The 26,723-nt window shown below is 39.7% G+C and overlaps 1 protein-coding gene across 1 annotated transcript in view; it reads right to left on the bottom strand.

Annotated features, from left to right (window-relative positions):
* LOC104502283 (dihydropyrimidine dehydrogenase [NADP(+)]-like) overlaps positions 1-26,723 on the bottom strand; it is a 63,839-nt gene that overhangs the window by 990 nt on the left and 36,126 nt on the right. The window contains exons 3-4 of the mRNA XM_010146238.1: positions 24,318-24,486; positions 1,695-1,763 (exon numbers count right to left, since the gene is read on the bottom strand). Coding sequence (XP_010144540.1) covers positions 1,714-1,763; positions 24,318-24,486 — 219 coding nt within the window. The 3' untranslated portion in view covers positions 1,695-1,713. The remainder of the gene's footprint in view (positions 1-1,694; positions 1,764-24,317; positions 24,487-26,723) is intronic.

Raw genomic sequence — 26,723 nt, 5'->3', positions numbered from 1 at the left:
TGCATGAGCAGGGGAGAAGCCATCCATCACTTTCAGGAACCCTCCGCGTCCCGGCCAGCTCTGCGAGCCCGGACATGCCACGCTGCTGCGGGTGCTGTCGGCCTCCGTGACAAGCTGACCTTTTGTCTGAATAGGTTGTTCTCCTGCTGAGAGGCACAGCGGTACCTTCTGGGGATTCTGCTCTCTGGAAAGCCACAGCTCTTACCTTCTAGGAAGGATGCTACGCAGGCGATTGAACACCGCTGCTTGGATTCCAGAGCGCCCCAAACAAGTGTGCTGCTCTCCACAGAGCAGAGACTAACAACCACTTCGCGGAAGAAAGTTGTATCACGTAGGTTACACCTTACCGAATGCATTTAAATAACTAACTTTTTCTAAAGGGGTAGGAAATACAATCGCAGATTGGAAATACGTGTCTTACAGCTGGATAGCAGTACCACTGAATTAAAACAGAGGAGCGAAAGGCACAATCAAGCTGTTCATCTCAGATTAAAAGCGGCACTGCTCCTGACAAGCACAGATTCCACAAAAGATTTCATGGCCAATTAGGTAAATACAGGTATAAAACGTACTAGTGTGAAGATCACCAAGCTAATTACTGATAATGTTTAATTTCACTTCCCTAAGTCCCCAAAGTGATTTTTTTTTTCTCATAGGTTTAAAACGTCCAAAGAATATAGAGAAGTGTCTTCCTGCATCACCATAGGAGGGCTTAGGATACTACAAATAAAGAAACTATGATGTCCAAACACACACCTTCAGCCATATGAAAATACAAATTCAAAATACCCACACCTATATCTACACATGTATAAAAATATCTATAAAAATATAAAATACTTATAAAACATTTAAATCTGAGCTAATGCTAGCAATAATGACAAGGTAATTTTTTTCTTTGCTTAAACTTTTTAGAACCTTCCTTTCTTGATCTGAAACTATGTTTTTTATTTCCTCTAGGTACTTTATACAGAAAAATATTTTACATAAAAATAACAACTTCGTATTACATTCAGATATAGACAGCTTTCTGAAAGAAATTATGGTGGTCTTAATCAAGTATTTCTTATACTATTCCCTATGGACTCAGGTACATGTTTTAAAATAGGTTTTTTCCTTCAAATTGAATCAAAATTTCAGGTGCATATTCTGTTTGCATTTGTGTAAGATTGGATTTTTATTATAGGAGGTCGTCTGGCTGCTGTTATATATGCTGGCTTTTTCTGCAATCATTTTTGAAAGTCTGTATTAAAACTAGAATAGCATTAAATGAGCCTTTTAGACTTTAAATATTCAAGAGTTTTGTATTCAAAATTTCTTCTGGTGCTGTCAAACTGGTGTGCCTGTAGGCAAGGTAAGATCAAGTTAGGCTCTCAAAGGTAGAATTAAATTTTATCAGGGCATCCGTCATAATATACAGTTTGCTTAAAATGCAAATAAAAAGTATATAGATTCAAAGACTAAAGGCTTTCCAAGTACTGCTTAAAAATCCAAGGGACCATTTTTATGGAATAGATTGCCTTTAAATTTACATTTCCATCATTTTAATGAAAACACAGAATAAACAAATTATAATGGACATGCTTTAAATTCTCATTTTTCACTTTGAATCTATTTCAAGAAATTCCTTATTGTAGCTCTTGTTTTTAAGGAGAATGAAAAAAGATGCAGAAACACATTTAAGAAACCATTACCTCAGCCATTTTTGAAAGTTCACTCCAGTCCTCTCGGCTGTAGCTGCACATGATACTGGCAATCAGAATCTGAAAAGAATAGACAAGCAACCATTTTAAGGCACACTACCAGTTTTTGTAACATAGTAATTTACTACAACTCCAGACATTAATGACCACTGCCTGCGTGTGGGAGCTGGCAGCTGTATACTGCTGCCATGTACAGTGAAATACCGCTGTGTATTTCACCGGGGATGAGAAATAGTACACAAAGACATCTATTTTATCCCTGGTTTTTAAGTCATTAAGGAACACCAGCAGGTCTAGTCAAATACGTAGAGGACTTGGTATTCTCTTCATCAAGCAACGAAGTGAGAGCAAAGGTCTTCCTAGACACAGCATCCACCAGGAAAACTGTCAAACATTCTTGTTTCTGAGATCAGAGACATTTACTTTCATATTTACCGTTTATACAGTGCCAGAAGTACTGGGGGCTCTTTGAGGTAGGTAAGATGTAAGTTCCAGTGTTTTCAGTCTGAGGTGGCAGCACACAAATACAATATTCTAGTTGACTTTGGGAAGCCAGGATACTCCAAAACCAGCCCCCTGGAGTCTCATACTACGCAAGTTACCGACAGTGACAGGCAGCCACAACTGTTTTGTGCAGAGGCAGCTGGGAGGAGACTCGTAGGACATGGGGGAAAAAAATCTGGCCACAGTCTCGTTTATTTGGCCCTCTTATGTGAAATGTATGAGAGTTTCACATGTAAGTTTGATTCTCAGGTAGGATGAAATTTGGTTTTAATCACTTTTGCTTTCCAAACAAATTTCACTGGGATGAGCTTAATCTGCTGGTATAAAGTTCTCTTGAACATTCCCATAATGCTGAGGGTTAATGATTTATTCATATAAGGCAAAATGCTAAAAAAAAATGGTGTAGAAAAAAAGTCCCGTACAGACAATTGTTGGAAACTGCAAACTCCCAAATTGTCTGCATAAGAAGGATGAGGATTTTGGTATCTTCAGAAGCAAGGGAAACACACTTTAAAAAGGAAGGCGGCTATGGAGAAAAAGCAGATCTATTCGTTTAAAAGGCCAATACCACTTATCATCATCACCATTATTTCCATGTTTACTCTGACGAATCTCTACCTATCAATCTACCTCCTACCCACCTGCAGACTACCTACTCGTGCACCCTTCTGGCTGATGTTTGCAAGACCGCAGTCTTTTGAGAAGGAAAGCTTTTGATGAAGCACCTGCCTCGCCTCCAGGTGTCCATTTGTGTGCACCTCTGGCATAAATATGAGACCAAGCTTTTGTTAAACACACACAATCGTTACTGGTCGTGCTTTTATTCCCCTCTTGACAGAGGAAAACACTCTCTCCCATACCATACTTTTTTCTGTGGAGAAAAGCCTTATGTAGCTCTATGGGTCAAATGTTTATAACACAAAATTCACTCTATGTTCTATTTGAATACTCAATTGGAGTACTCCAGAAATAACTAAAAATTTCTGTAAAAACAACAAATACTTTTAAAAAGACTAATTATGAAAAATCAGTTTAAGAAAGCACATATGAAATGAATTTGGAGTCAGAAACTCGTTAAAATCTGCACAAGTTAGCTAGAAACCGTATCTTGTCAAATTCACACTTTTTATAAACTAAAGCACAAAAACCCTTCAGCTCAGACATTGACAACATGGTAAGGATTTTCAAAGTTGCAGTCACAATCCAAAGTATATCAGAAATTTACACAATTCAGCATCAAAACAAACTAAATTTTTCAGCAGGGGAAGTTGTAAGACGACAAGGGTGGCTGACTGTATTCACAAGTAGCTGAGTTAGGCTATGTCACATGTTATTACTGAAACACGAAAATTCGGCTGGGGGTGTACAAAAGAGGAGGAACAAGATCTGTGATGTTTCAAAGAGCCCTTAATTAAGACAACATGTTTATTTAATATTGATTAATTTTAGCATTCACAGTTAAAATTATTTACATACTTTTGACAGAAGCGATGGTTTACAATAATAAAAACAACGAAAAGCAAAAAGTTACATTTCCGATGCAATCGTTCACAAGAAAACCATGATCTCGGCCAGAATAATGAAAATTTAAAAATAGTAAGGACTTTATTCTCTCCCCCCATGTTCTCTTATAACTTGCAATTAAGCTTAATTCATAGGTAGAACAGATCCTCCAGCACTCCATGTTAAAATTGTCTTTCCTCAAGTGACTATCCTTCTCCGAAATGTCTCCATGGTCTTTTCATTTTGAATCAACACCCACAATAAAAAAATAATAATTAGTGGACGTGGACTTTTAGGGGCACTATCTGTGATATCTGAGGTTTGAATCTACTCGTAAAATCACACATGAGAATTTACAAAGAAAACAGAATATTATCTCCTATTATAGAGAAAGAAAATAGTAAGAAAAAAGAAAGAATAACAAGTGATAAAAATCTGAGTTTTTACTGGAAACTAATAAACAGAAACTGCATTGCATTTCAGCTTCTCAGCCTTTTCTGACTTTTTTTTTTTTTTTTTTTTTTTTTTTTTTTTTTTTTTTTTTTTTTTTTTTTTTTTTTTTTTTTTTTTTTTACATCTTTGGTGCCTATAATGCCATGTACCACATTACGACCCTTGCAACTTTAATAGCCCTAACCGGTTGGTATCTCACAGAAGTCCAGCGCACAGCCCAGCCCAGGAGCATTCCTGGAGAGCACATCCTTCCTCTTGACTTCCAAAATTTGCAGTGGCAACCTAACATGAGTTCAATTACTGTTGTTTGCACCACAAGTGCGAGGCTGCACCACACTTGCCCGGCTTACAAAAGCCTTGACAGATCTTACAATAAAGCTGCTGCTGAAGTGTAGTAAGTGGTAAATGAAGGTTGACTAAATTGCAGCTTTGTCATCACTCGAGTGAGGGCTGCCTGTGGAACTCGGCATGACTGAAGCACAGGGGGGTCCCTGGCCCGTTCCTTATTCCCGAGTAGAGGCACAGCCGGCATATGCTGTTCCCTCTTCTTCATCCAAACTCCTCTTTTGCCTGTTGTCAAGAGACCCTGCCTACTCCCCTCTGCGTCAGGGAACGCAGTGGCCCCGCAGACACCGCTCCCTCCTCGAGGATCACGGTGATGGATGTCACTAGACAAGGTCTTTACGGCCCAACACTGCACAAGGTGATAGACAATTTCTCCAAACGCCTATGGAGGGACAAAAGCATGTTTGGAACATCAGACACTGTTCTGCGCACAGGATTTTCTTGGTCATTTATGGAGGAAGATGGTATACAATAAAACATTTTTTGTTGTTGTTGGAGGAAGGGGAGATGGAAAAGGGAGGGCATGGAATGTACCATTTAGGATGTGATCATAAGACGCATATACTGTAGCTAAAGCACCTAGTAAAGAGACACGTTTCACACAGTTCTGTAACTAATGCATTAGTAGTTGTTCTTATAAGAACACTGACAAAATACTTCTCATAATCCTTAAAATATTTTTTCTCCCTGTTTATAACAATCCCCTGGAAGCTTTAACCAGAATCTATTTCCTTTGCAAATGTTTTTTTTTTCCCCTCTTCCGTTAAAAGAAATAAAAAGGATGAGGTTTTCCACCAATCATTCTTCCCTAACACACAGGATTGACTGCAAGAGGTTGCAAAACAAAAAGAAGGAGGAAAAAAATAACTGGGACTATTTGAGTCAAACAATCCTGAGAACATCTATTTAAAGCCAGACAGCAGTAAAAGTCTAGGTAGACAATTACCATTTGTCCTGCACTGCTCTGCAGGGAGTAAGGGAGTTTCAGTACACTCAAAGAGCCTGAAAAAATATCTCAAGGGGCTGGATTTATATGTGAACACTGTCAACTCCTGCAAATTTTCCTGATGTTTTCCTAACAGGCACAATGGAATCCCAGCCCTCTGCCCTCGTGCCTGCAATAGCCATACTTATTTTGCTCATCTAACACAGACCGTAGCCTGTACCTGTTCCTAACCTGTTCTTCCACACCTCTGCGTAATGTCCCTGCACTTCTGGAAATTCAGCCACCCATGCAATCTCTGCTTTCTCTTCTCTCCCTGTGCCTTCTCATTGCTGCACCAGGCTTCAGGACGGTTCTCAAGCAAGTGCCCATAAATGCTCCATTTAGACACTGCTGCTGGCCTCAAACTACACCCCCTTCCGCTTTTTCAAACTCTTGCAAAAATCCCCAGGATTTTGATGAATTTGAGGATTTTGCAGAAACAGAAAGAGACCCTTAATATCATCTTTAAGAGACTGTTCCCCGAATGCTGTATAATCAAGAGGAGTTTTCAAGAAGACCGAAGGACTGTTTTTGGAACAGCTGCTTGTTTGGGAGATACGGAAGAGGGTAACTGCTGCAGATAGACAGAGTGCAGAGATTGAAGACTACATGAAGAACCAGATTCCAAATACACACAGAATTATTCTTGATCAATCTAAACTTCAGAAGGTATTTATGTTTGGGTCAGAGGGAAAGACCTCAATATTCTTTTCAAGAAACATTTCTTCTTCCCAAACAACACAGTACAGACTTGCCACATGATCTGCTTAGTCCAAACAAACCCAAATGTTTTTAACCAAAATTCCTTAGGGAGCATTTACTAGGAAGAAGCTTGGCACTGAAGATACAGTCTTTCTAAAACAATGGTAAAAATAACATATTTAGTTATTCACTTACCAGTGGAAAAGACACCTGCATCTATACAAGCACATTAGAACAGGAGAACTTGGCAGATGAACCATTATTTCACAGCACTAAAACCCCCCTGTCTGAAGGCAGGGTACACGCACTCAGTTCTGACCCACGCCATCTCTCACCTGCACCCCGTAACGAGACGACACACTTGGAGCATCTTCCTGAAGGTGTTGCACGTGTGTAGCCAGAAGAGCACGTGGTTCACCAGGTGCTTGGTGGAAAGTTAATAAAGAACGCTTCACTGAGCACTCCCTGGCTATTTCAATGACATGATAAACAATCCCAGAAACAACTAACTGAAAAAAATCCCATGCTGCGTATAGAAGTCTCATAGTTTGTTCACACAAAAGCATGGAACATATGGCCCATAGGCCAGATTGTGCCACACCCAACAGCCTTAGAAGCCGTCTCTGTAGCAAAGAGCAAGCAGCGAGGGAATGAACGGCACCACAGGACCTTTTGGGTTGGTACAGATTTGCCACCTTATTGAGACTTGCACCACCAGCCTGCCTCTGTAATCCTAGCTCTTGCACAACGCCAGGTTCAGGAGGAGCCACAACTGTGCCAGCAGAAAGATTCCTGGGGGCTTACTGCCAACTGGTGCCACTTGCAGCAGTCCTCTGCTTTTCCAAATGGATCATGGCTGATAAAACAATCATCCTCAAAATCATCCAGCTGTAATTACCAATGTACAGAACATTTCTAATACCCACCTCACCAGATCAGTGAATAACTGCAGCAAATATTCCGTATTGCACAAACATACTTAAATGTGCAGTATTGAAAAACAACGGGAGCACAAAGACTGACTGTTGTAAAAACAGCCCTCTAGAAAACAGCCTGATTTTGAAGCCTTTGCAACCCAGCCAGGTTTCCCTTTTTCTGTGCTTTCTTCCTGTAATTTTTGATTTGTTGCAGAACTGAAATAAAAATAAGCTTCTTATTAAAAACTACCTAGAACATCAAATCCCATGCAATAAGAAAGTTAACAATTGTAAACTCTGTCATGTCTCTGAGAAGCAGAGGAATTATCTTGTTATCAATTTAATAATGGAACATTGAAGTAAATGATGCCATCCACTGACACCAGTAACACTCACTCTCCTGGGAAATTCATGTCGGTAGGACCTGTCAATCTAGATGGATATGGACATATTAAACATTGTACCTTCAGTCCATAAATCTATTCTTTCCATGCTGCCTTAATAAAAAGATTCCACATGATGATAAAGACAAGCAATGCAGAATGCCTTGACATTGCTGACCTATAATTCTGCTTCTCTTCTCTCTTCTTTTTTCAGGGAGTAGAGAGTAAATAATTTGGCAATTTCTAACCATCCGTTGTTTTCCTCCTTAATGTCACTTAAGACACATTTAATATAGAGTAAATGAAAATAAGACAAGCAGGGGATATTACTATGTTTATTATTTCGCTGTCTTTCTGAAGCAAACCCTCCAAATAAACCCCTATCTTTACTTTGTTAGTTTATACTGAGATCTCCAGTTTCTTTTTCAAATTGAGGCGGACGCAAAATATAACAGATCAACACAAAAACAGGCCAAGTATTATCAGCACACAAATGAGTCTAGAAAAGTCAATGATACGAGTTTGAAAAGATTATCATTTGGCCACCCTACTACATACACAAAATCAGCACAAGCAGAAAACAGCCAAGACTCTCTTCTCAGGCTAAACAGAGGTGCTTATTTCCCAAGGCACTCACCTTCGTGTGATGTCTCTACTTCTATCAATGACATTCCACCTATTTAATGAGATTATTTGATGGATCTCAGTGCTGGAGTCAGCTTCAAATTAAGGCCTGGAGTTGTTAGGATATAACTTCCCTCAAACCCAGGATTATGAACAAACCCATTTGTTTGTAAAATAACCGAATGCTGTGGCTGTGGTGGGAACGTGAAGCAAAACATATGGTTCCTTAGGACTGACTGCGCCTGCAGGAAAACAAGAGAGCAGCTTGGTGTTGTACCTGCTCCTCTGTCACGTCAGACTCAGCACTGTATCAGCTGCTCTCAGGGCAGGAGTTGAGTTACCGTGTCCTCAGCCCTGCTTGTACACACAAATGTGTAGGGACAGATCATGTGCATGGGATGTAGATAAATGAAAAGCTAACTTCCCATTAAACCATTTAATGGGAGTCCTGCCAACTTGGAATGTGACTGAAAGCAAAACGAATGGACAGAAAACCTTCTGATGCACCTGTACCTCCTGCACTTCAGGGCAGTCTTTAATTAAGAGGCGGTAGTTCCTGAGGAGTGAAAAAGAGACTACGGCATACGAGTTCCCCCCAAAAGATGTTTAGTGAAAGAAAACATAGCACTTGTATGGAACACTTTAAAGAAACTCAAATATTTTCCATGGTTAGAAAAAGTATGTCCATTAGATGACAGGCTGTTGAAAATCTCAGTGCTTCAGGTAAACCCTTCAAATTCCATTCAAAATTACTTGAAGACTTCTCCAGAAACCTGGCAAAATCATTGGGATTTTATTTTGCATATGAAACCTATGCAACCTTCAGTCTCTTTGGTAATGAGTGAAAACGAATACATGGGCAGAGTGGAAATTAGCATTATTGAAAGGAAAAGATGCAAGTTATCAAAGGCTGAATATGAGAGAAGACAGCTACTGATTTTCTGCTGTACTTGCAAACAATACCTGCAAGCCCTTGCGGATCTGCCGTGCCCCTGCTGTATTTCTGTTCTTTCCACACTGACTTAATATAAAGAGAAAGCAGAGGAGGCCAATACAATATTGGAGAAGCTAACAGGAAAAGGATATATCTAATTTTATGATATTTCAGATACATGCTATGACCTGTAGCAAAAGCTTTACACCAGCGTGCTGACACATTATTGATTCGTAAGACCATATACTGGAAACAAGGCTGGCAAAAGGCAACACGAATTTGTGGATTTTTTTCCTCCACCTTTAGAAATTCTTCTCTTACCAAATTATTTGCCCAGATATACGCACAGTCCTTTTCAACACAGTTCTTTGAGCACCTCGCTAATTGTTAGTGTTTATTCTCACAACAGCACAGGCAACTGTCTGTAGGGTGCCCCTCCGAGAGGAGAAGCCAACTGGAGACAAATACGATCAAGGGATATAGGCTGCTCCTGTGGAGGGAATCAGCAGCTGTTGACTGAACAGAACCCTCAGATCCTTTCTGGTACCTGAGTGCTTCTAGATATACGCAGATATATTTCCCCTATTACCGAGCAACAAAGCTGCTTAACTTATTAGAAAAGGAATTCAGCAGAAAATAAAAAGACACAAAATGCACACTGAATAACTTTTGTCAGAGTTCCCTAACTCCTGCATTCAGCTGGCTGGAAATTCCCCAGGTCAAATCTGTCTCTCTGCATCTCTGAGAAGTCCATCCTATCTATTCCCTTGTTCCGTCACCCCCAGGGCTTCTTTTAATTCATTTCCCTGGACTTGAAGGCTCAAGAAAACTAGTAGTATCGGTGCTGGTAGAGGAGAAAAATGTAGCTCAGATACGAGGGAGAAAACCCCCTCACTTTTACACCTTAGAGCCCTGTGATCTACTTCATCACGTGACACGCTGGTGACAAAGCAATGCTTCGGAGGAGTAAGTGATTTTGCCAGCCTGCCTGCATCCTCCACAACTCATCCACTCTTTCTCTGTGCACCTTTATCCTCATAGCGATACATGGAAAAGCACTGATATTTTACCTGATTTTGCACAAACAGCTCTCGGGTTAGGCTGTTCTGATAGATGAGGGTGTGGTCATTAAGAAGGTGTGTGGGAACAGGCTAAAAGGCTTGTTCTTTCTTCAGGAAATTATCTGAGGGCTTTACACACCAGCTGCATGGGAGAGAACTCTTAGTCTCTTAACACTCTTCTCCTGTCTGGTCTAGATAGCGCACTTCACAAAGAGGAGAACTTCCTCACACTCCAAAACCTCCCTGATTAATGGAACAGGTCCACCTCAGGAAAGGAGACAATCTGCAAATGCTCACAGGGCTGGAAACATGGGATCTTTTCAATGGACAGAGTGGTACCAGTGGGATCCTTCCCCACCAGAACTTCACTGAGGATAACGCACAAGAAGTTTTTCTGTGTTATTTTCCTGTTTGAAAGCATGGTAGAAAGCTGCGATGCACCCAGTATACAACACAATAATAACTGTTATGTCTATTGATCTTCATTTTCTTGTGATACCTTTGCCTCCCTCCTCCAGACACTAGAATGATTCTTTTGAAGAACACTTAAGTTTCTACTTCTTTGGGCATTATCTTTAAATCTGTATTATTTGAATGGTGTGATTTCATAACTGATTTACTTTGAGCAGAGGGTTAGACTAGGTCACCTCAAGTCTTGAGGTTCCTTCCTACCTGCATTCTTCTATGAACCCTCCCTGCAAAAACACACATGATCAACAAATATTCTTGTAGCAAGCATCCTTGTAGCAAGCAGAGGTACCTATCTTTGGCAATTCTGATATTGTGCCTATCGAGCCTTCTCCAGGCACAGGAACCTGCTCCAGACCGGTATTTATTCAAAACTGACTTTTATTTCTATATTTTGCCTTCTATCCTCTCATGCAATCTTCAAGATGTCAGCTTAGCTCCCTTTTGAGATCTGGTTCATTGCTGTTTCTGCTGTCTCTTCCCGTGATCTTGTATGGCCAGTGTGATTATTTTTTAACTTGTTACCCACCTTCGGGTTTTGTTTTCGCTCTTAATCAGGTACTAAAGCAAACAGTCTTTGGTTCTACTTTTTCTACCACTACCTGAGCGTGTATAGCTCTGCTTTTTAATAAGACTCAGTCGTTATTGAGGGACAGGTCACACCTGCAGTCCGGGAGTAAGGCTATCTCCACAACCACAACGTGCCATCCACCTTCCTCCCACACAACGCATAAACCTCAAACCACACCAAAGCCAAATACCAGATGCACTCACATACATTCATTGATTCCCACCCAGCTTTCACCTCTCCAAATAACCAAGACCCCTCCTGACCTGGTGGAAGACCATGGTTTCTCATTAGGCCCATGTTAATGGTAGCCCTGGGGTCACTTAACCCGGATCAACAATAGCAGTTCTTACACAAAGTAAATTCTTGTTGCACTTTTCAAATGATTAGCAATAAATTAGCACTCAATAGCTTCTTGCCAGTAACATATTTCAGGAATTATTAAAAGGAAAAGAGAAAAGGTGAGGCAGGCAAGAAACATGCTTCATGGACTGTATAGAAACTTTAAAAAATAAATAAATCTATTTTATTTGGAGAAAATGCTTCATATATAAATATTTCTATAGTGAAAATTATATTAAAATAATCCCTTAGCAAAGAAAGCAACTCTACTTTCAAGAAGTGAAGACGAAAATCAATGTTTTCTGTTAACCTCTTCACACATCCTTCCTATCATCCCCTCATACCTCCCAGTTGGGCCAAAAATTCAGTGAAAAACTGCCAGTATGTACTGAACATCATGATGGCAGGTCTTCAGTATTCCCATCTGAGATATGATCAAGATCTCATGAGTGGGTAGCTTTTTTTTTTTTAATATGCAGACATTATAATTTAATTAAGTAGCTAGCTGTTATGTCTGATGACCCAAGTAGTTTTTTTGGCTATACTCCAGCAGCAAAGATACAAAATTAAGGGCTGGAAGTTGGCAGCTGCCTTCTGACTAATCCTTCTTCCTCAACTGCTAGTTCCACCCACCTCTTCATCTTTTAGAGAAGCTTATCTGAAGATGTCGAGAAACTGAAAGAGGCCTTATTATTTTCACTAAATATTTGAATGTTTAATAAAATTGTTATCTAACTTAACCACCATACTGCTATGTGATTGGACGTTTCAAAATTAGAATGCATTGAACGGTCTATAGGATTATAGTCTCATTCAAATGAAAGCACTGCAAGACCAACGGCCATCTAATATTAGAGATATTTTATCAACGACCCAGCAGTCAGAATGTGTGCTCCCAAAAAGATAAACTGAAAACAAACCAGGTGAAGTGCGGATGCCCCTGGCAGAACCAAAGGCAGAAGTCCTGGGAACCAGAGGGGTGCCAACGGTACAACATTCAGAGAATGCAAATGTGACTTACATCCATTTTTAATGTCCACCCCTTACCCTGAGATGCACATAGTGCTCACAGGTAAGAATCTGGGGTATCTCTAAAATTCATACAGCCTCCTGATACTCTCACCTGAGCTGTGGTTAAATTAAATGAAACATTTTGCAAGTATATTCAGATTTTAGTATGGAGGTATATATCCCATTAAAGCCTAGGTGGCCAAGAATGGTGCAGCTGAGAATAAGTCTACCAGATTCTTACCTTGCAAGAAAAATGCCTCAGGTTTTTAGAAATGCTACCCTGAAATTTGGGAATATAGCTTCAATTTATTTTTTTTTTCCCAAACCTCAGACCTTAACTAGCTGTTACATATAGACAGAAACAATCAACATAACTACAATTTTTCTAACAAAACCGTTAAACAAAGAGATTTAAAGAAAATTAAACATAAAATAGACTAGGAACCCTGAGCTTAAAAAATAGGAGAAACGTGAAAATACACCAGTGAAAAAACATTCTTCTTGGAAGTTATGAGAATGAGAGCTGCAACAGCAGGAAACAGGATAAGAAAAGTACTCTGTTTTCTTGGAGTGTGCACTTAACTTACGTGGCTCACAAAAAAGGATGTATTTAGGTCCCCTTGAAAGAAGCTTTTAAAATATTTGTCTGGGATTAAGAGTTCAGAACGTAAGTACTTCCTGTCACATTTTTTCTTCAACAATTAAAAGACTATACCATTTCCACTAGACATGCTCCCAAGGTTTATTTATGAGTTTCCAGACAGGGGCACACCTGCAGCAACTGACTACCTCAGTGTTCTTTCAAACCCCCTAAAACACAAGGTAAGGTCAGTTTGCTACATCCAAAATAAAAGAAATTCATCGTAACTTGAATTAGCCTGTATTTGCTGCAAGTTATAAATCTGCACTGGGTAGTTACCATACTGAGACAGGGTAATTTGCTATGCCATGGTAATTTGTTCACACATCCGCGTTCACATAACAGTGTATCAGACGATGCTATAGGAGGAGACAGAGTTTTGCTTTTTGGGTCCTGCTGGCCACCTGATCTTGCATGTTTAGCAGTGGCTATTCAACCTTAACAGCAAGTACAGTTCATTGGTTTCAACCAGAACGTAAAAAAGGAATTAAATATAAAAGCAGAGTGAACTGAGATCTAGAACACAGAAACATTACAAGTAAGAGAACTTTGATGAAGATGATTATGCCAAAGTTTATGATAAGAGTTCTTTAACTCAATGTGCATATAAAGTTCAGAAGCTATCAGCAGTGTTGAGGGTGTAGATTAAGACCCGATCAGAGCTCGCTGAGAATTCTGCTAATCTACATGTTCTTTTCAGTGGATAAGGGAAAAAAAACCATCTTGGAACCCTTTATTCCCATATTTTGCTCTGAATTTGAGATCTTTCCCCAGCCCCTCTCCCCAGAAAGCACAGGAGGCTGGGATATAGTCCAGCTGCTGTCAGTCAGACTGAAGAGCTGGCTCCAATTGTGAGACATTCAAGCATGTGCCTCTGCCTTTCCTGCCCAAGCTAGAACACGTCTGCAGAGAGCCAGCTCTCCTACTATTGACACAGATCATATTCAGTAAACTCTTTACTTGCTCCTGAACAAAAATAAACAGTTTGATGGTATAACTGAACTAGTATAGCAGAACCAGGGTTTTGCCAGGACAGCAGTTAGATGCGGTTTTATTTTTAGTATTCCTAGCCTACATAAGTATGTGAGCAAGACTTTCAAATATAGACCTAGCCTTCACATTTTTCTTCATTAGAGCGCTAGCAGAATACCAAAAATGTAAACCACATCACAGGAATTATATGCAGAATATGGGCTACAGGAACAGCATATACTTACTGCTTTTATCAGGTATAAATTTGCTTTATTATTATTATTGTAATATTCATTACATAAAAGAGGAAAAGCAGAATTACCTAAATCACATACACTCAGTGTCTCATAAAAGACTAAAATCATATCACAGCCAGTATAAATGAACGTTAAAGCTACTGTGAATTTTAAAAGATCAAATTTTGTAATTTACCCAATTGCCTATGACAAATATGAAATGGAAATTGGGGGAAAGTATTTGGGGGATAAATGTTTTGCACAGGTAATAATGCTAGCAGAATTCTGTCATTCTTACAGATTTGAGATATTAATTTTAATGCATCAGTGACTGTTAACAATTTAAAAATTTTGCCATTTCGGGGCTTAATTTTTAACATTGCCACAAGGTCATTTTCTCCCCATCCAATGGCAACTTCTACATCCTTATAACAATAACTACCCAGAAAGGGGCATTTCCCAGGGAGGAATGAATGGCTGGGAGGAGTTGATGGCCCGAGGCGCTGCTGAGGGCCATTAACCCTAGCCAGTTATTAATCGCCAGGAAATGCCCTGCACCAAGGTTGTTACTGCTATTTTAAGCACGGATTGGGTGGGTGTGTGTGTGAGAAATGGACATCTTAGGGTACGGATTATTTTAACGCACGATGCCATTTCCTTTGTTGCCGTTTATGGAGAACACTTCTAGAAGAATGAATGCTCTGCCTGATGCCCAGCCAGATTTCACAGATCATTTTGCAGCACTCTATTGTGCACACAGTAACTTACCAAACTGAGAAAGCAGTTGGGGATTTTAAGAGCTTTTCTTTTCTCTCTAAACAATAGTCTGCACGGAAAAATAAAAGGAAATTCAAACCTTAATAAGATGAATAAAAATATGCAACGCTGTGTCACTGTCAGCAGAATTACATCCTAGGAGTATCTTTTTAATCACGCTGTCTTTATGTTTAGTGCATTTCCTTTGTCAATACTCCTGCTTAATGACCATTCACATATCTCTTCAAAAAAAGGAATTTTTAGCAGCAACAGCCAAAGCACATCCTGACCAGCTTCCGCTGATGATAGCCATTAAGGAGTTTGTCTTTTCCAATAATCAAGCAAATTGGGTCATTTTCCAGGAGATGGTTGGTGAAGTATTTCAGAAACCACTTTAATTTTCTCCTGGTTCTTACCCTAAGGCTAAAGTTTTAAAGATGTGCTCATAGTCCTCACAAACCTGTGAAAATTGTTCTTTTCTTGCAGGAATCAATAACTCACTTTCCAAATCAAAAGGATATTCTTAGTGTTTGTACAGAAAGTCCTGTGTCTTTCTGAACTACTTACTATTTGTCAAACCTTAGCTGTGAAAGCAAAGCAAATAAAATAAGTCATGGCTTTATAACATGCATAGGAAGAAAGTACAGTTCTGCACTAAACTAGTTTGAGGGTTACTCAACAAAGCTGTAGTTTCCAAGCACAAACATGAGAGATCATCTTCAAGGTCCTAATTTGTCACCACAAACATGTACATTTGAATCATAGATAGACTGTAAAAATCTCACTGAGTTTACTACGTAGTTCTATTTTCAGTTACAAATTGCAGTTTCCAGCAAAAGATATATGCTTTCCTAAAAAAAAATGCCCTCAAATTGATGGGCATAGCGTGTTTCCACCTCTGCCAGATTAACCATATTCTTAAAAAATTAATAATAACAAACTCACCAGAATTAATATTGTGCAGCTGGGACCAGTCAGTATGACATGTACTGCATGATCTCTGAACATGCACGAACAGACATTGTCTCTGGGTAAATTTTTGGCAACTTTCTTTTTTTTCTATATAAAGAATCATCTGCGGTGACCCTCTGGAAATGCGGCCTTTCAAATCTGAGTAAACTGAAAGGAGCGCTGGAATTACAAAACCTTTAGCACATAATTTCAAACTAGTACAAAACATATCTTCACCTCAGCTTCAGTTCAAGTAACATAGTTACATGCTAATCAGGTTGTCAAAACGTAATACAGGCACGCTGGTCCAAAGGTTGAGACAGGACTGGGAGGCAGGAGAGGGTTTCTGATCCTGGGTACAAATCTAACAGCTCTTCTTTGTGCATCAACAATGTACACCCGTAGGAATAGGTTACATAGCTCAGTACCCCTTCTCCAACACGCACCAGCAGCACCTGTCAGGCCACGCTTACAGTAATATTCCCCAAGAAAACTCCCCAAGCATTTAAAAAAATCTGTGGCACAGGAATTCCCTGAGCCAGAGGTGATGCACTCCATCGCCTTCTCCAAATAATTTTTCCAGTCGGTTCTTTCTCATCCCTTACGTATCTCTGGCACAGGCAATGCCCTGTGAGAATGAGCTCCACAGCCACGGCAGCACGTGAAGAAGTGTTTCCTGCTGCTCATTTCCACCCTTTCAGTTCCAACCCGGCTGCACCCTTGCTGAGACAGAAAAATTCGAACCGCACAGTGTATTCAAAATGTGCAAAAAAAAAAAAAGAAGAATCAATACACTGGCATAATGATTGTTTTTACTTTGCTCTCTCTTTCTTTCCTAGGAATTCTGTGTTTGATATGCTTTATTTCAATGCTATTCAGCATCAAGATGAGATTTTTACAGTGCTCTCTACTGTAACCACACTATAGTTAGCTTAGAATCAATCACTGTACATATAAATTTAGTACTGTTTTATCCTATGTGCCTACTACATTTATCCTAATTTAATTTTATCTGTCAGTTCATTGGCCAGTCACTCAGTAATTTAAGATCCTTCACAACCCTTTACAGTCGGCTCTCATCTTTATCTCCTTACAATACTTAAAATTACCAGCAGAGTTTACATTCTTTAAATCCTCTGTCTTTTCCAGATTGTTAACCAACACTCTAACTAGCACGGAACACAGCACAGATCCCTCGGGAATGTTACTGGATCTCTCTATCCACTGTGAAAATCAAGTATTTATTCCTTAATATTAATTAGTTATTTATTCGTGTGGGTTTCTTTAATCTCATGGCAACTTAATTTCTTTCAAATCCTTCAGTGAGGGACCCTATCAAACAGTTTCAGAAACCCAAACTCACTTTATCAGCTGAGTCTCTCTTGATGTCTTCAAGGAACTTTTTTTAAGACATAGCATATTACAAAAGGGGCTTTTTTCCCCTCTTTTTTTTTTTTAATTTTTACTTTTCTTTTTACTTTACTTTCTTTTATTTTTTTAGAAGAGCTTCTAGCTTTTTGCATACAGTGATAGAAGGTGTAAGGTCTGTAGTTCCCAGAAAACAGGTGTCACACTGACCATGCGGCAGCTCTCTGCTGCTTTTCAAGTCTCAAGCAGATCTGCTATAGCCAACACTACTATCGAAAAATACTGATGGTAATGAGAATATTCCTAAATTTTCTCATTCTTTTTTTACTTACACCTCAGCCTCAAGAAAGGAAAATTTACAGCACCGTATTTTGTAGTTCAGTCTCCTCTCTATTAATATTTAGGTCATACAAGGCTTGAGCATTTTTTATGTCTTTTCCCAGAAAACTTCTTTGTAAGAAAACATGATCTCAAAGACCCAATACATCAACATTTCAGTTACTAGCCCCTGGTTTTATTCACTTACTTTTGCAAGTGGAAACTGCTGTGCCTACAGAAATGGACAGGAACTTCTGGTGTAAATCCACTGTGTAAATCAGAGTCCTTGCTGAATTCCTCCTTAGACTGCACAGAGGCAAACGCATGCTGCCAGCTCACAGAGCTGAATCAGCGGCAGGAGCAACGAGAACACCCTCAGGATGGGGGAGAGTGGAAGAGGTGGAGGTACGTTGTCAGTGTGTCTGCTGCTCTTTCATGTCAGCTCTCTTCTCTCCCTTTTCTAGGAAGCATCTTTCTGTACAGTTTTTCATCCTCCCTTTTCCTTGTCATGAAGGATAGAGAAAAAGGGAAGGTGTCATATGCTTTATGCTCCGAGGTCTCTTCCCTTCTACCCACCACAGTAGTGACTGGACACTGAGTCTTGGCCGTTCTTGCACTCCACACTAGCTAGGGCCAAGTGGTTTAGTCCCTGGGCAAGGTAACCAGTATGAGTGCCTTATTCCAACCTCACCTTCCCTCTTCAGCTAGGATTTCCTCTGATCTTAAGAAACTAGGCCTACTGCCAGTTTTCTCTAGTGAAAAGGATCTTTTCCATATGGTGAATTTAACAACTGCTGTGTGGGTTTTTTCACCTCCTACCAAGCATCCATGATGGCTGGCTTTGGGAAGTTTAAGCTGCAGGAATAACAACTTCTGGAGTTTTTTTTAATGCAATTTGTCGATCTGAAATTCAGATAAAGGAACCCAGGTAGCTGTCCTGCACTGCTGGGCAATTCCACGATATGAAGCATGAAGTTTCCAGGCAGCTCGGCTTGTGGCTCCCTCCCCTTGTGCTCTGTCCTTTTCAGTTCATGTGGAAAACACCTGGTCTTCCACCAAGGGTCCCTCTGACAGGGCTGAGAACGCGTGGCGTATGCTCTCCCCCCATTTGGGTCCTCAGTACACTGGCTGCTCTTGGTACCAAGTGAGGTCCACATGAGCACAGCCCTACCTGGTTGTTTAGAAATCGCTTATTCTAAGTTTGTAGGTGTTGTTGCTTGACAAGATGTCTGTGACTTATCATGTGGATGCAAACCTCAGTAGGCACTTGGAGTACAAAGTACCACTCCCTTGTGATGGAAAGGCAAAGCTATCTACACTAGCCCTAGGAGGAGCAGGTATCTATGGAGAGCAGCTGGCTGACAATTTGATCTTCACTTCTGAACACAACTGCAAAGACAAAGATAAAGGTTCTACTTTTCACCTCACCTAATTACCTGTATTACAAATGCTATTCCCAAGTATTTGAAATTTGAAACCCAAATGGTAAAAAAGACTATTACCTTTTACAACACGAATCAAGTCAGTGACTGGTATCTCAAAATGTAAATACTATGTACTCTACACAACATCCCACAAACCTCCAAACGCTCATCAAAAGTAAAAGCTATAGTAATGCTTGCAAAAATACACAAATTATTCCTAATACATCTAGTAAGAAAACCAACTTTGACCTCCTCCTCACAGTAAAGCTGTGAAGTCTGACCCCTTGATATAATTTTTTTTTCCACCTAATGTCCCTTAATTTTAAGTCTCAAGGAGATCTACAGCAATTTTAGATATTCTAGTCAATTCCTCTCAGTAACCAGATTAAAACGTCTACTATTACTGCAGACCAAGTGAGGGAAAAGGTTTACATAAATACACAAACATTACTTACAGTCTGTAGATGAAACCAGCTGTTAAAACCAGAGCTGGTCCTACCCATAAGCTTGATATGTAGGACCCCATTTCGGACACCACTTTGGTAAACTAATCAAACCTCTTCACGTAAACTATCCAAATAACTACTATTGCTGTTGCAAATCTGTTTCTATTCATCTTGTAACTTCAGGAAATCTTTCCGAACATTCCATTTTTCTGCATTAAATGCTATTCAGAGGAGTAAGGCACTCCCTTATGCCTGTTTGATGGTATTTTTCTTACTCTATAATCCCTCATTCCTGTACTCACAGAGTAGAATTAAAACCAATCTGGTTTTATTACCTTATTTTAAAATACCAAAACCAAACCAAACCAAAAACCCCTGAACAACAAGACTGAACAAAACTGGCTGCCCTAATTCACACCTCAATGGCAAAAAAACCCAACCAAACAAACAAACAAAACCCCCCCCCAAAACAAAACAAACCATACTACAAATAACTAATGTCACCATTCCAGGAGATTTTAAAACATTAGAAGAAAAAACCCCTGAAAACAACCCTACAAAGAAGTTGGTTATCAGCCTGGGATCCAGAGATCTGTTCCCGTACACTCTCTAGCGCGGCTACTCCTGACAGGTGTTCCTGGGACATTCTGCACAAAATGTTGACCAAAAATACATCTTTTACAGTTTCATCCTTGAAAACCTGCTCTTTGCTGAGTAACTGTCAGAGAGACTGTCAGCAACATCCTTCAAGCAGCAGAACAACCACTAAGATGACAAGAGTTTTCAGCTTGATTTTGGGGTCCAAAAGTACTTAGTACTTAATGTCTCTAGCAGAAGAGGTTTCTCATTTCGACACGTCCCAACACTGATATCTGAATCACAGAATCAGTGCCACAGGTGACAATCTGATATCCAATGCACATTCCTTAGAGTCATACATCAGCCCAGACTCATTTGTGTTCAGTCAGGAGGCCAAAAAGTTACGTCTAAGATGTCAGCAAACTAACACAGCAATATTGAAAAATATTCAATGTAGCACCTTCTTCCAAGATCCCAGTTCTTCCTTGAAGCACAAATTTCTCAGACGTCTGCTTGTTTGTGACGGAATTCTGTTAGCCCTGTAGAGAATGACATATCCCCTGCAATCTGTTTTGGTTCATTAAGCGTCCTTTCAAAACCCTTTGTCTGTACTGTCGTGACCTCCTGCACATGCTCAGACCCAAACTAATTTGCACATTGAGGTTTTGCATGAATCTGCTTAACTTTTTTTATCATCTACGGGGCACCAATTACAGTTTCGGAAGGGTGGAGGAAGACTACCTGGCAACTGTGTCCATCACTTTCTCACTGAAATCTCAATTCACATTTTTCTGTAGAGAAGTGGTTTACCGTTTTCAAATTTTGCTCAAATCTGGTTCTCCCCAGTGCAGATGCTAAAGAGGTTTCAGGGTAATATGAAACCTTAAAATGTTTTGACAGCTACCAGATAGTGTAAATATAGAGACAGGCTTACGAGACCGGAAGAATAGACATCTGAGTAAGTAGGTGACTTACCAACTAAAATGAGAAGGCTGAGCTACGGTAAGCAAATGTTTTGATAAGGAACAGCAAAACTTTCTCTGATTAACCAAGTGCTACCACCAATATGTCCCATTCCCCTGTAATCACCAAAAGTTTGGATTGCCTGCTTCACTGTGTATGCAGCTCCTTGTTTTACTGGCACACAAAGGCATGCTGCCACTACCAGTATTCACAGTTCCCAGCACAGAAAATGGTCATATTGCAGCTAATTTCAAATATCAGAAAATAAAATTTCAGCAGCGAGTTCTCTTGCAAGGTTTTATAATTTTAATTTTCTCAGCCACGTGCTACTGATTAAAGTTTATAGACTTTTGCTAAAGTAAAAGTGAATTTTACTCTTTTTCTGCACGGTTTTCATTCCTGATCATACATTTTGGCTGGGAAGTGCACTAATACACCATATAATCAGATATCTCCTTGGTAAATAAAATATCAAAGTTGGACGTGTCATGGCATTAGCGTTGTTTTGCCCCAATATTTAAAGCATTTCAAATGTAGCACGTTGAAATTATGGTCTGGTCTATTTAACATGAACTGACAACTTTATGCATTTTCCACCTGTGATGGGTTAAACCCAGTCAGCAGCTAAGCCCCCCCAGCCTCTTACCCTCTCACCATCTCCTTAACTCTCTCTGCCATTTCAAACCAGCCTAAGCAGGCCTTAGAAAGCGAGAGTTCTATTTCTTATTATGATATTGAGAGAATATTTGTATTACACAGGAAAAGCTTTTATTGTCCTTGGCCCAAAATGTCCCTCTATAGCTAGAGAATAGACTGCCAGACCATGATTATGGTTTCATAATCTTGTCAGTCCTCTCAAACAAGTAGTCATTAAATTTCAATATGAAAATTCTGATTATTGATATTTTTCTTTCACTTTTTTATTTAATCTTAGATTAACATAGCACTTTGCATACACTTACAAATATGTAATTCACTGCCAGTGGCACCGAAGCAAACTTCTGCTGTTGGCAGCTTTTTCCCTAGTCCACTTGAGGTGGATTCAGGGTCGAAAGGAGAAGTTAATAGAAGACTGGGAAAGGCTGCCAATCAAAGATAATTGCAAGCTACAAGCAGGAATCAAGAGTCAGAAGAGCCAAAAAATAAGGTCACCCACTAGAGGGGTGAAGGCAGCACAAGGGAGATCCTAGTTCCTGATCTACAGAGGCAACATGTCACAGTTATGTGACATTATCCACTAGCCCTGCCTGGTGGACCTCTTTTGCACAACGCCTTGCAAAATCTACTTTAAATCCCAGGCTTTGCTGGGGGAGTTTAGGTGTTCTTTTTGCATTATTGTTTGTTTCTTCCTAATGGCATGAGATAGGATGCTGTTGTGGGATCATATTCTAGTGAGGCAGCTATTTTTTTTGCACATATCCTTTTTATCTGTAAGATAAATCTTACCTTAAATTACTTGGATTACATAGCAATAGTAATTATGTATAAATTTTTATTTGCTTTTAATATTTACTGCAGCATGGTAAGTGTTTTTACTGTCATCACTTGCGTCCTCATCTCTGGTTGGTTTTCATTTGAGCAGAAAAAGTCATCCTTTGATTGTTAATAAAGTTCATCTAAACAGTTCTCAGAAACTGGTTTTGGTTTTAATAAAACCCCCTAAAACCATCAAGTTTAAAAAGCCTTTCTAGAGGAATGAACAGAAATTGGAGGAAAAAAAATTCTGCAAGCTCTAATTATACAGAATATATCAAAATAAACACCAAGACATTTCTATTTAGTAACAAAAGCCTGTTTTCAGTTAGCAGCAAATTTACCATTATAATTATGACAGTTCTTAGATGAGTTCACAGGCACATTTTAAAAATCCCTGTGAGCAAAGCCAAGGTCTACTGCTGTGTGCTGCTTTCCCTGTGCCCACACAGGCGTTACCAACCTCAAAGATGCCACAGCAGTAGCTACAGCCAACACGCAGGAGCTGAATTCACATTCTCCAAGTAATAACACATAGTGAGAGATGATCAGAAGATGCTCACCCCGGGTACTATGCAAGAGTGGGACTTCTTCATCCCACACAAGAGGCTAGGGCTCAGAAAATTACAATTTTACTTTTGAAATTGTTGCTAGTGCTTTTCCTCGCAGGAGAGAACAGTTTGGTCTCAAGCCCAAAATCTTGCGATAGATTTTTGGTGAAGACTGCAGTGAGAGACCACTCCCACAGCAGAAACGGCCAACGGTCTGCCTGCACACAATACCCAGCACTTTGTCAATGGGTGTTAAAATCAAACTCAGATAATTACAGTATTATCTTTTGGTTCATGCTTTCACTATTATGAAGCCCTGTCACAGTAAATAAACTGATATGAACCTCAGCAAAGAATCACACAGTCTATCCACAGCGAAGTAGGATATTAAATGTGCAGCAGTAAACTTCTGATATTAATAAAACGTGTTTAAACATTTTTAACCTTGCTGGTGTGTACATTAAAGCTCCAGGAATAACAAAAAAACCCAGCTGATTGATTGTCTTCAGGCCATAACATATTCAGTAGCATTCACTTATTTTGTTCATAGCTGAACCATGAAGGTAATAGCTTCAAGGCAGAAGCTATGTAGGCTCCGGGATTTCCAGCTCTATCCATTCGAGACAATGATTGAGGTGAATTTCACCTTCCACCTCCAACAACAGCTGAAAGCCATTTCTGCCAGCTAGCTGGCATCTTTGCCCCCAGCTTTGATTATTACCTTCTAAACAGATACTCCCCATAGCCAAGAAGGCTCTAACAAAACTCTGTGCTTGTAGGGAATTAACTTTAAGTCAGTACAGGCATTTTTCTCCTAAAGCAGCCAATTGCTTATTAAAATATTAGAAATATCTCTCATATTTGGATTAAGAATGAAAAGAACAAAGATGCCTTTCACAGTCAAATTCAATGCATAACAAAAATGATTATTATAAGTTACATCTTGAAATATGCCATTTCACATTATTTTCTCTCACAAAGATTATTTGGATGGACTTCTCTGTTTTTCATAACATACTTCTATGTCACTAAAGCAACTGGCATTCTATCTGATGAATACTAAACAGGTGAGTTTTCACAGATCTATAAACCGGAGATTCTAAATAACTCTGTTGCATCTTTACGACTGAGCGGTACTTACACGGTTTGGAAAGTCGGCTTTCAGTTCGGCAATACTTCCACACCAATACGCCGCTGTTTTCTCGCTGATCAGTTCGATGTTTAGAAAGGAGCCTTGGCCTGGGCCGTACATAGGACCCGAAGTGATTCCACGCACAATCCTTGGAGAAACATTGGTCACGATATCCTGCAAAACAGTGAAACCTTTCCGATTGGTTTTTGCAAAGCGCCGCATACGTGTATCACTGATGTCTCTGACATATAAACTTAAATGTATCAGGTGTTTTAAAATGTACTGTAACTACAAGCAAAAGCTACGATTACAGGCCAGTTCTTCAAATTAGCAGATTCTCTACTAGATTGTCCACCTCAGAGGAGAAAAATGTTTGCTGTGTATGTGAAATGTCGCAGTAACTATCAAGAAAATGCCAATATGGGGCACCTATAAACTGCTGTATAGCACATCGGTTAATAACGCTTTTACAAGCAATACAAGGCTTTGTGTAAAGCCCTGTGCAAGGGCTCAGTGGTGTAAGGGCACACAAGTGAGCTATTCTCCCCAAAGACGATCAAAGTCCACGTCCGGCACTAGCAGGTGAAGTGCACAGAGGTGCTGCCCACCCGCCTCTCCGAGAAGTCAGGGTCACAGGTCCAGTCACCAGCAAAAGTATACCAGTGGACCAAACTTCACAAATAAAATACGGTTAACAGAGACCAAACTGAGAAAAACAAACGCCAAAACAGTGGAAATTAAGATCAATATTGCAAAGCATGACACTTCTGAAGGTCAACGTGAGGTTAGCAAACAATTTTGAAACATACAGTAAACACACAAAATGTTGACTTGTTTAGTAGTTTTAATTAAGCTGCAATGTCACTGTATCTATATTAACAAAGAACTGTAAATTCTGACATTACTTAAAACTAAAGAGAAACATAGATGGCAAAATGTTCCTTTTGCCAATTTCCAATTAAAAATAATTTTGAGGAAAGGTCATTTATTTACAAATGTATCAGAATTATTTGTTTAAGTACCCCTCCTCACCATCTTGTCATTTTTAGTGAGATAACATGAACCTCCATTAGTATATAGCAATTAAGGTCAATTTACATATTTTAATTAAGAACCATCCCATATAAAACAATTAGGGTAATAGGCATACTAACTGGATTTCATAACATTTGGACGTTTTTCCAACTAGATAGACAGGAAACCTTAATTAGCATTAATTAGCACTGATCTGCATATGTTTGATAAGGCATACCCTTGCCACAAAAGATTATTTATGCCTGAATCTGCCAAATGCTGCAGTTACAGAGGATAAAGGGACTTTTCTTCACATTGTATGTAAATTTGAGGTAATCTCCATCTGCTTATAAAGCTGAATTAATTATTACATAGTAAATAAGCACTAATATTTTATACTGATAGATAATTATACTTCCATTTACATACGTAGAAATCTAACAAAGTAATCTCATTTCATCTATTTTCATGCCTTATGATTCTGGAACACGGACACCACAATAATCCCTCTTTTTCCTGTTATAATCTTTTCCCTTCATGACAAAAGCTTCGCCTCCCTCTCAACAGTTAAAAACTAATTCAGAACATTTTCTGAATTTACGCAAACAAAAACCAAACAGCAAAGTACCCTCCCCTCACTCCTAAAAGGAATTACAAAAATTGCAGTTTATGCAGAAGAACCATTTACATCAGTTTGCTCTGATTATCCTCTTGAGCGTTTCACTCCTTTTAAGTTGCCTCAGAGGAGCTTATGCTTTCACTTCATCCCAAAAAGCTGTTCACACACACAGGCCAGTGCTATCACACCATTCAGCGGAAGAAAATATGCAAAGTTGAAGACTTAAATGCTGGCAATCTGACCTTGCTCCCGTGAGCACCGAGAGCGCGCAGTCGTTTGGCGACAGATAGGAGTTACTTTGACCATGCTGCAGGCGGCCGTGAGCTTCCTCCGCCCCCGCTCCAGAGCAGTCGGAAGCTATGTGGCTACAGCAGCATGGCACTAAGCCTCAGCTAGCAGCCTGGCTCGTTAGGCATTACTAACGAGAGGGGGGTTCAAAATGTACGTGGTGTGATTTCCGTTTTGTGGCTGACTTGCATATATGTGTACGCCAGTTAATGCTTGCAGCCACCCATGGTACCATTTGGTACCTTACTACGTGTGTGTTTTGTTGTTCTTACAGTCTCTCTCATTTTACTACAGGTAAGAATTCAAGGACTGAGATACTACAGCCTAGACTATACCTCTCGCTGGACGCTCACAAAGCCTCAGCCTGCTTCCATGCGAAAGCGCTCTGAAGTTTTTGTATCTGCTTTGGGTGTCCAGGCAATCCTGTCTCTCTTCTAAGAACAGAGACAGACCCCTGTTTAGACCCTGCAGCTGCTGTCGAATCCCCACG

Source organism: Buceros rhinoceros, unplaced genomic scaffold, assembly GCF_000710305.1.
Source record: "Buceros rhinoceros silvestris isolate BGI_N320 unplaced genomic scaffold, ASM71030v1 scaffold19692, whole genome shotgun sequence".
Taxonomy (NCBI): Eukaryota; Metazoa; Chordata; class Aves; order Bucerotiformes; family Bucerotidae; genus Buceros; species Buceros rhinoceros.
The sequence above is the reverse complement of the archived record's forward strand: the minus strand, read 5'-3'. Positions and strand labels throughout refer to the sequence as shown.